A 14,507-nucleotide genomic window follows, 5' to 3' on the forward strand; every position below is an offset into this window, starting at 1 on the left:
TGTGTTCTGTTGCTTTCTAGAGATTTTGAAAGTTCAAGTCTTTAAGATATTAATCTCGGTATTTTCGTTTCTTTAGTGGCTCTGACGCCTCTGACAACGAAGTTTCAATAGCTCATAGTAAAATAATACCAAAGCAAAAGGTTGAATTACTTTGTCAACGTCAGATTTGATAAATTGACGCACGAGCTATTTTGGCAGTGGAGAAAATGCCGCAAAGAGTAAGAAATATTGTGAAAAATACAATTGAAGTATAAAACTTATTATTTAACAGTTTTCTTACGTGGAAAAACTGCATAATAAGATATAATTTTCAATACAATTGAAATGTATATTATAATTTTATAAACGAGTAACCATCGATTGCGACTTTACAACACCCTACTGTAGGTACCTACTTAAAGATTAAATGATTTTCATACTATTAAGGTATTAATGTTTATCATTTTATATTAGGTATACTCGAATAAATTAAAAAATTGAAAGCGTTCCTATATTACCTATAAAGTATAAACTAATAGGTAGGTAGGTACAAGGTACACATAGGTAAGATAATATTAAAAAATCCTCATCACTTATTTATATGATATTAAAGCTTGTAATTTGGGCAATTATAATTATAATTGTCAATTGTCATCCAAATATATGGTGTCTAAACCTATTCATAATGTATAATGTATATATATATATACATATTATATAAATTGCGATTTCTTAGTAATTTCGAATTTTAATAATAATGGAATATTAAATATATTTAGCAGAGTTTTTTCTTCATTAAATTTTATTATATTCATCGATATTTTTTATTTCATCGTTTATCTGATAAATGAAACGGATACATGTTATCTACATGATATAATAATAAAAATATTTAACTATTTGTTGGACTAGAGGGAAACTGTTTGAATCCTTCTGTAATCATGCTAACACAATATTTTGAAATTATGTTAATTATATGGTACATATAGTAGGTATTCTAAATATTAAATAAGCCATAATAACGTTCAAATAACAATTATTGGATAAACATATTTAGTTGAATTTGTGTAGGGGGAAGGGAAGGAGAGTTTGACATTTGTATATACTATACAAATAAATGGTTAGTTGATTTCAATTATAAATCAATATACAGTCTAAATCTGGCAGCCCCGGACGCCGCCGTGTAAATAAACGTAAAAAAGCGGGCAAGTCGTGGATGTCGCTCTGCTGTACCTACAGTAGGTTACAAGTGGGTTACTGTAATGGATGGAATTAAATTAGAATCCAATGATATTATATCATTGTATACGAAAAACGATTCTGAGCGGAGACGGTTTATCTGTCTAGGATATATTATAGATTATTAAAAAATTTCGTGATTTTTACGTATGTTGTCAAAATTAAAATTTGAATGCTTGTAAAAAAAATTGTGACTACGAATTTATTTTATTTTTCAACTGCTATTGAAAAAATATTTTAGGAGCACTGTATTAAATTTTCAAGCTTTTCTACCTAACAAATAAATTTTTATCGATATTAATTTAAAAAAAAAAACTAATAATGATCGAAAATTGCAAATATCTATGAATAGTTCAACTTAAGTCAAAAATTTTTGAAAATTGCATGGTGGATAGAATATACTTATATAAACATTTGGTGAAAATTTCATGTATCTAGGGTCATTTGTTTTAAAGTTACATCAAAAACCAAAATCGATTTTGTCGAAAAATGAGTGTGCGTAAAATTTCCCGTTTTTCCCTTAATTTTTAGTTTGTTTTTCTCGATTATTTAGAAAAGTATTAAGAATTTTTCACTTTTTACCCCCTAAAGTACCAACTAGATTCACTTTCTGATCGAACGAGGTACTGAAGTAAAAAATCGAAGCACTTTTACTGCCCCAAAACGTGATGACAGGCACAAAAAAAAATTAAATAAATAAAAACACACTTCATGGTAAAATCAATACATTCATCGCTCCGCTCAGAATCTAAAAGTATTTAATATAAAATAACAAGTGTGAAATGACGTAATAATTTTATGTTGTAAAATCTACAAATATTATAATTTAATATTTATATCCAGCAATTGTTCACAGAATAATCCATCTATAATGGGCGTGTTGGGATTAAAAATACATCATATGGATAACTAAGCCACTCCAGTTCTCTAATATTCACAAATGTAAAAAACATAATATCAAACGTTGATTTAGAAGTTGTTTTTATGTATTTTTCAAAATTTTTGTTTGTATACGTGGCTATCATTTTAATAAATTGTTCATCAGAATTCGGAAACATCTTTCTGTACTTATAGCATTTCAATTTTGAACGTCTTAGTTTTCGTGATGTAATTTAATTTAATGAATAATGGAATACCAACAATGTTTAACAGCAGTGTTGTTTAATTTTAATTACCTACTACCTATACCTAACGCAACAGCATAAAGAGCAAACCCTATATTTTTTCTAATGCTTAATTTTAAATTAATTTAAAATGTATTTGTTTTGGTGATATGATTATATAATCATAATGCAATCAATTAAGGGTATATAAATTAACATATTAATAAAAAATATTTTATCCCAGTGACTATTTAGATTGTTAATTTTTATTATTTTTTACTTGGAAATGTTAATTACTACGATTAAAATTAAAGTAAATTATTGTTGAATAAAACGGCGTTAGTTAAATTGTTATCGAAATGCAGAATTAATACTATTGTGAACTTCTCGACCTCTATTTTAAATTAATTCAATTAAAACTAAATGACGGTTACCCATTTATACCACGATCGTTATTCGTCGTTTATTTGTTTTCTAATCTTATAAAATAATGTGAAAATGCATAAGTATTTTATGTATATTAAATAATATAATTGGGAGACAGCTTGCTTACGCTTTTCATTATCTTACATTTTTATAAAAATAAAATAATATTTTATATACGCTTAACACGGTTACATAGGCGTGTCTACGGGTTATTCCTGTTATGCATAGGCATGTCCTGCGAAATTTGATCCAACTGAGATACATTATAAATTGTGGTGCATAATGTAAACTTTTTTTGTAAGTTACTGATTTCGTATTAAGTTTTTTGATTTTCATCACGTGGACTGCTTGATAATATTTATACTTCCCTTGTTACCATTGATAATAGAAATATATTAATATGACATAAAAATGTCTTGTATACATACAATTTTAAAATAATTTATATAATTACTAGATTAATATATCATCACAAAAACTTACAAGGTAGGTAACGTTTAAATATATATATATATATATATATATATATATGTGTATATGACTTTATTTTAGAAAATATTACGATCTATAATACAGGTGTACAATAAATTACAGTGAAACCACTGAAACCTCTAAATACCGGACACTCTCGGTCGCTTAAATGTCGTCCGCTATTAAGAGGGGAAATACAGTGAGTACACATTTCACCGTTCCCAAAATTCCGTCCGTTATTTGGAGGTGTCCGTTAAAGGAGGTTTCTCTGTATAATTATGGCAGAAATGAGAAAAACCAAGAATGAATGATGGAATGGTAGAAAATCTCACAATAGAGGCACCTATAGTGACTTTAAATTATATCTACAATGTTGGTATTGGTAACTAGAGTTTAAAATATCCTTAAAATTGTGAACATTTTTAATGTTTCTTAACATTGGAGATTATAAACGCACTTTAAAATTTTTTTTACTGATTCAGTCTATACGTTCTGAATTTTTCAAATGTCTCCCTGAAATGTAGTCAAAGAATTTAAGTAATGGGTCTTAATAAGTCTATTTATCACTGACTGTTGTTTTTCCACGCTAAATTCACAATTGAGTTATTCTGACATACCACATACCCCATTTATACATAACGTATAGCCTTTTATAGTCCTAACTCACTTGAGAGTAGTCCAAAATGCTCATAGATATGCATTTTTATGTCCACATTATCTACTAAAAATAAGTTCCATTAATTTGATGATCTCCACTATTCTTATAGTTCTTTCCAATTTTCACTCAATGTTTATATATTTCAAATAACAAATAAAGTGTCTAGATTTGAGGGATTCTAGAAATCATGTATTTTCGAGGGATTTTCAACAATACCCCAATAAAATGGGACTATTTTAGGTGTTGCCATGTTGGTTATTTTAAATGGTGTCTAATATAATATTAATTTATAGTACTCTTACTTTATCATAGTGCTGATGGACCTGTATGGGCGATAGGATTGCAAATAACCATCACTGCATTTGAAACGACCTAATTTATTAGTTGTTATAATTTGAACTGTCTGATGAATTTGTTTGTTCATTACTGTAAAATGCGTGTTCCTTGCCCAGACGTATGATCTGTAATACTTTGCCACGCTTACATTAAAGCAATTGCAGAGGTAAGAAGGATTATTTTTAAATGGAATCACCCTCTCCCCCACCTTAATTACTATGCTATTCTCGTAACGCAGAAAAAATATGAATGCGGCTCTTGGGCCAGACAGGTAACGTATTTTACATAGGTTGTCCTAGAAACGTTATAATTGCAACGGTGGTGTTTTTATTTTGATTGTAAGTTTTTAATTTTTTAATTTTTATTTAGATAGGTAACTAGGAAAAAGTACAGGAAGTACAGTCAATCTTTCAATATATTATATAATATACTATTTACAATAACTGTATTATAATATATTAAATTGTATGCATCACAAAATAAATTATAAGAAATAAGTAAACATGTCATGTACAGGGCATGTTGTATAATTACTATTATGAATTATTATTAATTTATCATACCTACTGCTAGATCATTAAAATCTTATAAATTATTTAAACATTTGATAATATAAATTTTAAAGTTTTCTACTTGATCATCAGAATTCAACATACAATATAAGCTATAATATTATTTTGATTTATAAAAAGTGCTGAAAAATAAAAACACAAAAAGTTAACATAATATTTTTAATTTTAAAAGCATCCGTCTCAGTGAGATGCTCAAGCATCATTATGTGTAATATAATAAAACGATAATATACAAAACTACAACCAGTCTACTATTAGAATACACCGATTTTATACATAATATAACTATTATAACCGATTACTATACTATAAAAACTATAATGTTATTATTATATGAGTGTGATGTAACGAAACGTATTAACGGAGCTGTAGAAAAAGCTCATCTTCCAAGCAAATAGCTTGTGTATAATTTTAGGGTTAATACCGCACAGAATCACTTTGTTGAATTGCAGTGATTTATCGTTGCTTTCATATTTAATGACATCCCCTCTCTCCACAGTTATAGTCGTCCATCTAACCTAGAACTGCCTGGCGCCTCGTAATATTCCTTTATTTATTTTTTTTCATAAAAAATAAAAATACAGTGTATTGTTTTGCTCATTGTTCGGGTGAGTGAAAAGGCGCTTACGCACCGCAGGTCAGACGGCGACACGCGGAGAAATTGTATTTATCGCCATCGAGCGCGTTCTAATTAAAATATTCAGTGTATACATATTTTAATGGCTATACCTACACCTACCTACCTATACCTCCAGTGAGCGATTATCTACGGACGCCCCAAGTTTATAATAAATTGAATTACGACCCAAAACAGTCGACGGCACAGCGGTGTGTTCCCGATTTGATTTCTATTAGAATATGTATATGTAAGCTATTATCTACCGTCACATTATTGTATTGTGCACTGCAGTGCGCATTTCCCATAATATATTATAATAATTTACCGATAATGATGTACGTAATATTATTAAATCGTTAATCGAGTTGTCGGCCTCCCACACGTCATTGCAGCGGTTTAATTCATTCGACAATAATAAAATAACTGGTGGTGCGACTACGTCCAACAGAATTAGCGCGACTGAAAAATCGTCCGCCATCATTCCGCGGGTTTCGACGGGAACTTGAACACGCACACGCCGTGACGACTACACACTCGTGACTTTCTTAAAAACGTTTTATAAACAAATGTTGATGATGCACCGCTGGACGACGACCGGTGGTGGCGAATCGTCATCGTCAGTGTTGCGGCTGTCGGCGATCGGCAAATGCTTGTTATTGTTGTGCTGGTGCTGCGCCGTAACAACTTGTATCGCGGACTCGGGAGACTTCGACGACTATCGTTTCGACGGCACCCTTTGCGAGTTTTACCAGCTCATCGAGCCCGGCAACAGGTCGTACTACTTGTACTCGCCCGGTTACCCGGACCCGTATCTGGCCGACGACCAGGACCGGGAATGTCGGTGGTTCGCCAAGACGCCTTCGCCCGCCGACCGGTTGGTGTTGGACTGCCACGTGTTTGATTTGCCCGAGGTATTATAATACTATATAATATTATTTATCTGCTAGATAATTATTGTTATACTATAATGTACCCGGTAGCTGCAGCTCCACTGCAGTGCACCCATATATTATTCTGTGCAGTCATGTTACACCGGCAAATATAGTAATATAATGAGACTGCTCTCTGCAACGCAACTGAAGACCCCTATAAGTAATAGGTATCAAACGAGTGAACAATTGAAATCTCCATTGAAAACCCTTTAATAATATGTTTGTTTGTTCGTTAGACCCATACATGAATGTGTCTCTGTGGTATACGATCATTGTTCCGCTTTTAATCTCTAACTCATTTAAATTGATATACGTGTTAAATATGTTAATTTTTAGTTGTTGCGGTCTAAGTTTGCAAGCTTCATACTAAAAATGATATACATGTCATTAATTGCACGTCGAAGATGAAATATATAAAGCAAAGTTACATTTCTCAAAACCTTCAATGGAAAGAAATTCACTCACCTAATATCTATTATAACATACCTAAATACATATATTATATATGTTATATGCCTTTTATCATATTACACATGCCAAACTATATTCCTGTCCTTTTATCTTAATTACTGATAAATATAAGCTCTCTTCGACCTCTATCGTATACAGCAAAAACCTCTCTATAACGGAATCGCTTGAGACTAAACATTATTCCGTTATAAAGAGTTTTCCGTATTGAAAGGTACAAATTGCATATATTATTTTCACCGGGACTATTGACATTTTCCGTTATTAGGAGGATTCCGTTTAATAGAGGGTCCATTATAGAGAGGTTTTACTGCAGTAATTAATTTAAACACAAACTTGTAAATAATAATAAATAAGCTGTTAATAAATGTATAAATAAAACAACTTTGTACGAAACGTTTTGTATTTTACATAATTGTTCAATGTGTTTACCGGATGTACGAATTGTACGATTTTCTATTTAGAGTTTCTTTTGTGAATCGGATGCATTGATTGTGTCTCGAGTTGGCGACACAAACTTCACGGACGGCGTCAGGCACTGCGGACCCAGATCGTTCACAGCAGTCAGTCGTACAAACAGGATGTACATCAAGTTCGTGGCAAAACGTCAGAGCAAAAGTGGACGATTCATGTGCTCGGTGGGAGCGAAACGTGTGGATTTTTGGATCCCGGAGACCGTGACAAATCCACAGTTTTGCGAGTGCGGAGAGCAAGACAAGGTATAAAATAATAACTATAAAATCAATATTATATGATTACACTCAGGTCAGTAGGTTAACAAGGATCTCGCTTAGGAGTCGATAAATTGTTATGTAGGGGAGGCTTAATTATAACTATAGAATCCCACATAAGTTTGGCAAGTTAGTTCCGTGGGTATATGATGTTTAAGAATTGTCAGTAACCTTCATACAAATTACAATATTATTATGCTACATGGTTATGATATGCGTATTTGATGAAGCACAGAACACTGAAAGTATTTTTAAACTTTCTTGAAATTTCGAAGAAAGGTGCAGCTGCCTCAACTACTCCGTATGTGTACTGAGGCAGATTCTTGTCATGTATTATTATATTTTGTAAACTTAAGAATCGTGTAGTTTTGGTGCAACATAATTGCGGGGCAAAGTTCAAAAACTAACTTTTGTTGCCTCTAGGAATTAGGTACATATACAAACATAAATAATATAAGGATAACTCTTAACCGGGGCGGCTCCTGCTATTTCAATATAATACATCATATTAACATATATAGGTTAACTTGAATACACACATACATTATGTAGCATAATTTATGATTGATATAAATATGTATATAATGTAACGACATTCTAAAATAAATCCATCGACTTTCACCATCATTCAAAATAATTGTTAAGATACCTACCTACCTATATTCAGTGTATAATCTTTATGAAATTGTCAGAATACAGGAAACATTTTAGTTAGGTACCCAATAACTAAATTAGTTATTTGTATGCCAATTATATGAGTATAATATTATGTTTTGAAATTTTTATCTTCGCAGGGAGTGTTTGCCAACGATAAAACAGGTGGCGTGAATGAGTATCCGTTAATAGCTTCGCTGATCGACGGGCAGACGGCCAACCTCTTTTGCGGCGCAACGATCATTAGCAGGCACCACGCGCTCACTGCTGCCCACTGTCTGACAAATGTCAATCCGTTTCAAATTGCCCTTTTGGTTGGCGACCACGATATGACCTCTCTAGGTAAGCGTACATTATATTATTAGTAAACGGCGAACATGCGCCTGGTCTAGGGAGTTTTTAGCATGTGCCAAAGGGAAAAACTATCCAGTGAAAACAAACATATTTTTCATTTCCGTCGAAGTGAAATAAGATTTGATTTTCGTTACCACTAAATTTAGGCAATCTTAGGTAAACATCATAAGATCTAACTGCTTTTTTTCCAAGATTTCGTAAAGTACACAATATTATACATATAAGTCAATTTACACGCGTTATTCATCATTTAATTAATTTTCTATTATGCTTAAAATATTTAGTATTCGTAATTATATAATTTGAATGTTAAAATCTCTCAGCTTTCGTGCTTTTTAACAAAATCTAAGTACCGCGAGTCCTTCTTATAAAATAATATTCATAAATTATTTAAGAATCACAGTAACTTTTACAAGTTAATGCGAGGAAAGGCGTATAATGAAACAATAATGTCTCATTAGAAATTCGTTTTAATTCTCTGACTCTTCGTTTATTTTTTTTTTTTTTTATTTAAATAAGGCTTCAACTCCTGAGGTTATTAGCCTGCAGTAAATACAAAATAGTAGTTATAGAGTATGATCTTAAAGCTATGGGGACACATTATGTTTGACAATAGAGGGATTTTGTAGAGTATATGTACATTCAATTATTTTTCTAAATTAATTTTTCTAATCCTCTTCTTCGTTTATTATTTTCATGATTTATTTACATTTAGTTAATAAGCTATTTGACTAATATTAAACCTTTAAATGTACCTATATACATTTAAAAATTTATAAAAACTGTGAACGATGTTAAATTAAAACATTGAGAAGCCTAAGTAAATTAATAATTTAAGTTATATTTTATTATGTTTATGTACCAAAAAAGAAAAGAATTATTTTTTATGAGAATCTTTATTAACTTATATAAACAAAAAATTATCAGTACCTATGGTAGAATAAAATGAACAGTATTTTAAAGTATGGAAAACTCTAAAGTGTGTCAAAATAAATATTTTATTGAAAATTTGTGTATTACTTATTATTAAAATGGTTCAGCAAATTACGTTCTATTAAAAGTAAATACAATTTCTACATAAAAAAAATAATACGACATTGGAATGGTATTTTTTTTTAAATTTTATACTACCATTACTCTGTAGTAATATTCAATGTGCAATATTGCACATTTGTCTGCATTTGTTTAATGTAAAAATCAGAAATAATTTTGTCATACGTTACATTTTTCAACGATCTTATATTTTTGGAAGCATTTTTTCTTGAAGACATTTTCAAATTTTTTAAAATTATATCAACTTAGAACTCATATATCATTATAATGTAATTCTTTATACTGATTAACATAATATAATAATATGTGTACTGATTGCCAGGTAGCGATGGTGATCCGTCATCATTGGTCGTGGTCACCGAAATTTATATACACCCGTTGTTTGATCAGTCATCCATTGCACACGACTTGGCCATCGTCGAGACTCACGAAGTAATTCCGTTTTCGTCTAAGGTAGGACCAGCGTGCTTACCATTCAAGCACATCTACAACGATTTCGATGGTGATGTCATCAGAGTATTTGGTAGGTAGTCAATGATTCACTGTACCTATATTAATGTCGTTTTTGTTAAATCCACTGTCGAATTGTGTTTATTTTGTTTACCAGCTGCTTTCATTATAAATATTATTTCTGTTAACGCAGGTTGGGGGACTGTAAACTTTGACGATCATCCCGTATCTGGCAATCTCCAGAAATCGTACCTCAAGGTTGTGCCGACGTCACAATGTGTCGAAAAGTATAAAAACGAGACCTACCGCAATCAGTTGTGCACATACTTCACCAAAGTCAATTCTTGTCAAGTGGATTCGGGTAGCCCACTTTTATGGTCTGACCCATCTACTGGGAGATTGAACATCATTGGAGTAGTTAGCAACAGGTTTGTCTGCGATGAATCGACACCATCTACGCACACCAAACTGACGACTGTCAATAACATGAATTGGATTAAAGTGATACTTACAGGTAAGTTGGGAATTCCATTAAAACAAGATGGTTGAAATTTGTTTTAAAAAAGAGATTTAAATATTTATTTTTCAGGACAATATTACTGCAGTTGATTACATGCTGTTTCACCTGTACTCTGTAAGTGCATGCAAAGTTAATTACTATAAAACAATGTTTTCATATTTTTTGAGAATTCTTAATAAAAATCTGAACCTTCCAGTCCTACATTAAAAATTTAATTTATGAGTGATATAATGAATACATGTTGTTTTAGTTCAACGATTTTTATTATATATATTTTCCAAAGTGTTTTCACTGGTTGATTCTTTCCTCGAGCCACCGCATTATAATGAATTAAAAAACATCACTTATGCTCATTATACTATTATTTTTGTTTAGATTGTCTAATTTCTAAATTAAAAATATATATAAATAAATATATTTAAATTTCACAGTGTTGAATGTACAACTTCGATCAATACAAATTTCTAATATTGGGTGAGTTTGTTTTATTATATTTCCATTATTATATTGGCTTATGTAACACGGAGAGATTCTAAATATATTAGTGTATTAATGAATTGTTAACAAAATAAACAAATGGTGTCAAATTGACTAAATTGCAGTGTTTATATGAACTGAAAGAAATCGTTGGCTTTGATAAACTTTAAATAATATATTTTCGTATTGTTTACCGTTATATATAATTTTAGTTTTCTACGTTTCATATACAATACTTTTTTATTTATTTAAAGTGATTTGCGAACTGTAAAGGTTATTAGCTGTTTTTTTTACAGTCAAAAAAACAAATTTTTTTATAATATTAACGATTTGAATAATACAATTGATTTAAAATACAGGTGTTAACTATGTTAGAATTTTGAGATGAGATTGCATTTGGTGATAAATTGAATGCCCTTTGAGATTTGTTCTTCGTTGAGACTTTCTTTGATAAATGTAGTTTTTACTATTGTAAAATTGGGCGGCACCATTTTCGGCCATTCTGAAATGACCGTTTTCGGCCGGCACACTGTTTTGGTCACAAATGAAATATTCTTTTATGAGAGAGGAGAAATAACACGAATATAATTTATTAAGCGTAGGCACTAGGCATGTGTTATAACTTATAACTATAAAACAATTTAAAATCCACATAATTGTATACTTGTTGTGTAAATGAATAATATAATATAACTTTTATTTTGTATACTTTTTAACTTAATTCAATATATTATAAATTAATAATCGACAATATTGTTGACGCATACTCGTATACAATAATTTTTGATGTCATTAAAAATCTGAAAACAGTCATTTCAGAATGGCCGAAATAGGGAAATAAGGTTCATTATGGCTGTGTACCGCCCTCGACGACAGCTGATATAGATAGCCAATACCAGAATGTAATCATCAACCAATAAATGTATTCTATCTTTATAATACGGAATGTAATACTACAACACTGTGTAAAATATTGGAGGAAAATAGTCATCATTTTAGTCGAAAATAATCTGGAGTAAAATGGAAACCAACCTTTTTTTTGTGGAGGAAAACGGTATCTCGTTTATGTACGAAAATAGAACCGTCCAGTTTCTCTAGGAGTAATCAATTGCGTGACAATATTGTTTTGTGGTTTTTGTCTTCATATTTTATAGTCTTATTATAGACTACCTAGGTAGGTACCTAGTGTAATTCATCAGAAGTTTGTATAGTGCAGTTAATGTAGGAAGAATAGGTGCATCATGTAAAATATATTATACAATACTACCTATTTTTCCAGTTAAATCTATACCATAAGGTGGAATGAGTTTGATCATTCAATTTTTTTCTAACAAACATTTTTTTCTACCATGAAATATTTATTTGGCAATTTTTAAGCCTCCAATGTTTCTCGTGTTTTTTGATACCCGATCAAAGTCACCCTAAAACTAAAAACCTCAATAACTCAAAAACTACCAAACCGATTTTTTGTGGGGCGAGAATGATCACTTGGATGACTGTTCCCATTTTTATACGCATTTACAGGACAGTATCAATATCACACTAATGTGGATAAGTTTGATAATTATTTATCCTAGTTATAACTAATGTAAAATGAAAAAATAATTTGGTTTGGGAAATAATCAGTTAAGGGTAGAATGTAGAATAATTATTAAAAATTAAATGTTACATATTTCAGTTGGTTATTAGTAAAATAAGTATAGAACTAAAAAAAATAATCAAAGTGGCTCCACTTTACGGTATCTAAAGAAATAAAGCGTTACGTCATTATATTTTTGATAGCTGAAACCTTAAAAAATATCATTGAATACATGAAACCAAAATAAACGCAATTATATATGACCCTAACCCAATACATTCTTATTATTTAGATGATATTGTGTCTGAATAATAAAATATTAGAACATTTGTGCTTAATAATTCTGAGTTTAAACAAACAGATGTAGCCACCAAACTCGCCCATTTGTCCTCAGGTGCCCTTGCCTTACCTATGCTCTCCTTTAATAACATAAAGAGAGTCATAGAGGATAACACATCACGAAAACGTCAAATGGAGTGGAATGAAACTTCCACCAAACTAAATGAAATCAAGAAATCCATTCAACCGTTTCCCTCCCCCTCCCAACATCATAAGAAAACAAGAGACCTCCATCAACCGTCTAAGAATAGGACACACTCGCCTCACTCACTCCTATTTAATGAAAAAAGAAGTCCCACAATCTGTACTTGTTGTGGGGTTCTCCTCTCGGTTAAACATATTTTAACCGAATGTAGAACTTACGAAAAGGAAAGAAGACAACTCCAAATCTCCGACCACCTCGCCGAAGCACTCAACCCCGAATCAGCCATCGTCTTCAGAATGATAAAATTTTCAATAGAAACACAACTTATTAACAAATTGTTATTATATACACGTCCTGTTTTACCAATAATAGTATTATATATATATATATATTTCTTTTTCCCACTATTTAATAACATGTAAATAATTTTGAATATTTTTTAGTTTCGCGTAATACAATTTATATTTATATTACCATATTTACAATGTATAGTGAACACTATGAAATATATGACTCGAAGGATACCACTAAATGTATTATTTATATATTATTAATCAGTTGCTAAAGAATTGCCTTGTCAAAACAATAATACTGAATTGAGAGGCTGATTCAATATGATATCCACTATTTCTTATCCACTATACATTGTCATTTCAAATCATATTTATTCGTGCATATTAATCGGGAATACGCGATACAATTTGTTGTCAACATTTCACAATCTTTTTTTTAGATTACTGTGAATTATTTTAATACTTTTGGCCTTTTGGGTCATTGGTAATAAAATAAATAAATAGACAAATAATTGTATTTTTTGAAGATGGCTATACAATTATTATCAATGGCGTGGCTATCTTGTCATGTATTTGATGATTGATGAATGAAGAATCAATGGTTATTAAAAAAAGAAAATATTGTAACTCTTTGCCTAAGCTTATTCTTTATTAACAATAAATTGTTCTAATATTTGTTTTTTCAAACATTTTACTGTACACATTAATTCAATATTATTGGTATTCAAATACCTACTAATACATATATATACAATATATTATTATATTTTTTATTATAATATATACCTTGATATTTTAAAATAAACAGATAAATTTCATAAAAATATTACGTATGTAATGTTATTATTTATTAAAAGTTTTCAAATATTTATAGTTATCATATATTTTGTTCATAAATATTGATCAAAAAGATGAATTCAGTTTTACAATTTATTTTTTACAATATAACTAAACTAGTTGTATAACTCAACTTTTCCAGAAAAAAAAAATCAAAAATTATAAAATACGGTGTTAAATAGGTGTATTTCTATTATTTTAACGTAGGTATCTCATTTCATGGTCAAATCACCGTCTATGTATCTCGCTTTGTAAATAATTCGACAGAGGTG

At 30.3% G+C, this 14,507-nt stretch overlaps 1 protein-coding gene across 3 annotated transcripts; it reads left to right on the forward strand.

Moving 5' to 3' along the window:
* The first annotated feature begins 5,767 nt into the window (after positions 1 to 5,767).
* Positions 5,768 to 13,492, forward strand: LOC107161553 (venom serine protease-like). 3 transcript variants are annotated; one of them, XR_016190407.1, is made up of 8 exons: positions 5,768 to 6,314; positions 7,268 to 7,522; positions 8,329 to 8,530; positions 9,918 to 10,118; positions 10,239 to 10,559; positions 10,635 to 10,679; positions 10,997 to 11,039; positions 13,016 to 13,492. XR_016190407.1 is itself a non-coding variant. In XM_015507999.2 (7 exons), the coding sequence occupies exons 1-6, from the start codon at positions 5,970 to 5,972 to the stop codon at positions 10,652 to 10,654; spliced, it is 1,344 nt and encodes a 447-aa protein (XP_015363485.2). In that variant the 5' UTR covers positions 5,768 to 5,969; the 3' UTR covers positions 10,655 to 10,679; positions 10,997 to 11,160. The 3 variants fall into 3 exon arrangements, 2 of the variants coding, with proteins under 2 accessions (XP_015363485.2, XP_015363484.2); XM_015507999.2 differs by lacking the exon at positions 13,016 to 13,492 and having other exon boundaries at positions 10,997 to 11,160; XM_015507998.2 differs by lacking the exons at positions 10,997 to 11,039; positions 13,016 to 13,492 and having other exon boundaries at positions 10,635 to 10,800.
* Positions 13,493 to 14,507: the final 1,015 nt, after the last annotated feature.

Source organism: Diuraphis noxia, unplaced genomic scaffold (genome assembly GCF_037042655.1).
Source record: "Diuraphis noxia isolate RWA-SAM2 unplaced genomic scaffold, SU_Dnox_SAM2 contig0002, whole genome shotgun sequence".
Lineage (NCBI taxonomy): Eukaryota > Metazoa > Arthropoda > Insecta > Hemiptera > Aphididae > Diuraphis > Diuraphis noxia.

Coding starts and splice junctions, on each gene's coding strand:
- LOC107161553 (XM_015507999.2), top strand. CDS start 5,970: ATGTTGATGATGCACCGCTGGACGACGACCGGTGGTGGCGAATCGTCA. Junction 7,523..8,328: donor AGTGCGGAGAGCAAGACAAG/GTATAAAATAAT, acceptor TTATCTTCGCAG/GGAGTGTTTGCCAACGATAA. Junction 10,119..10,238: donor TGATGTCATCAGAGTATTTG/GTAGGTAGTCAA, acceptor CTGTTAACGCAG/GTTGGGGGACTGTAAACTTT.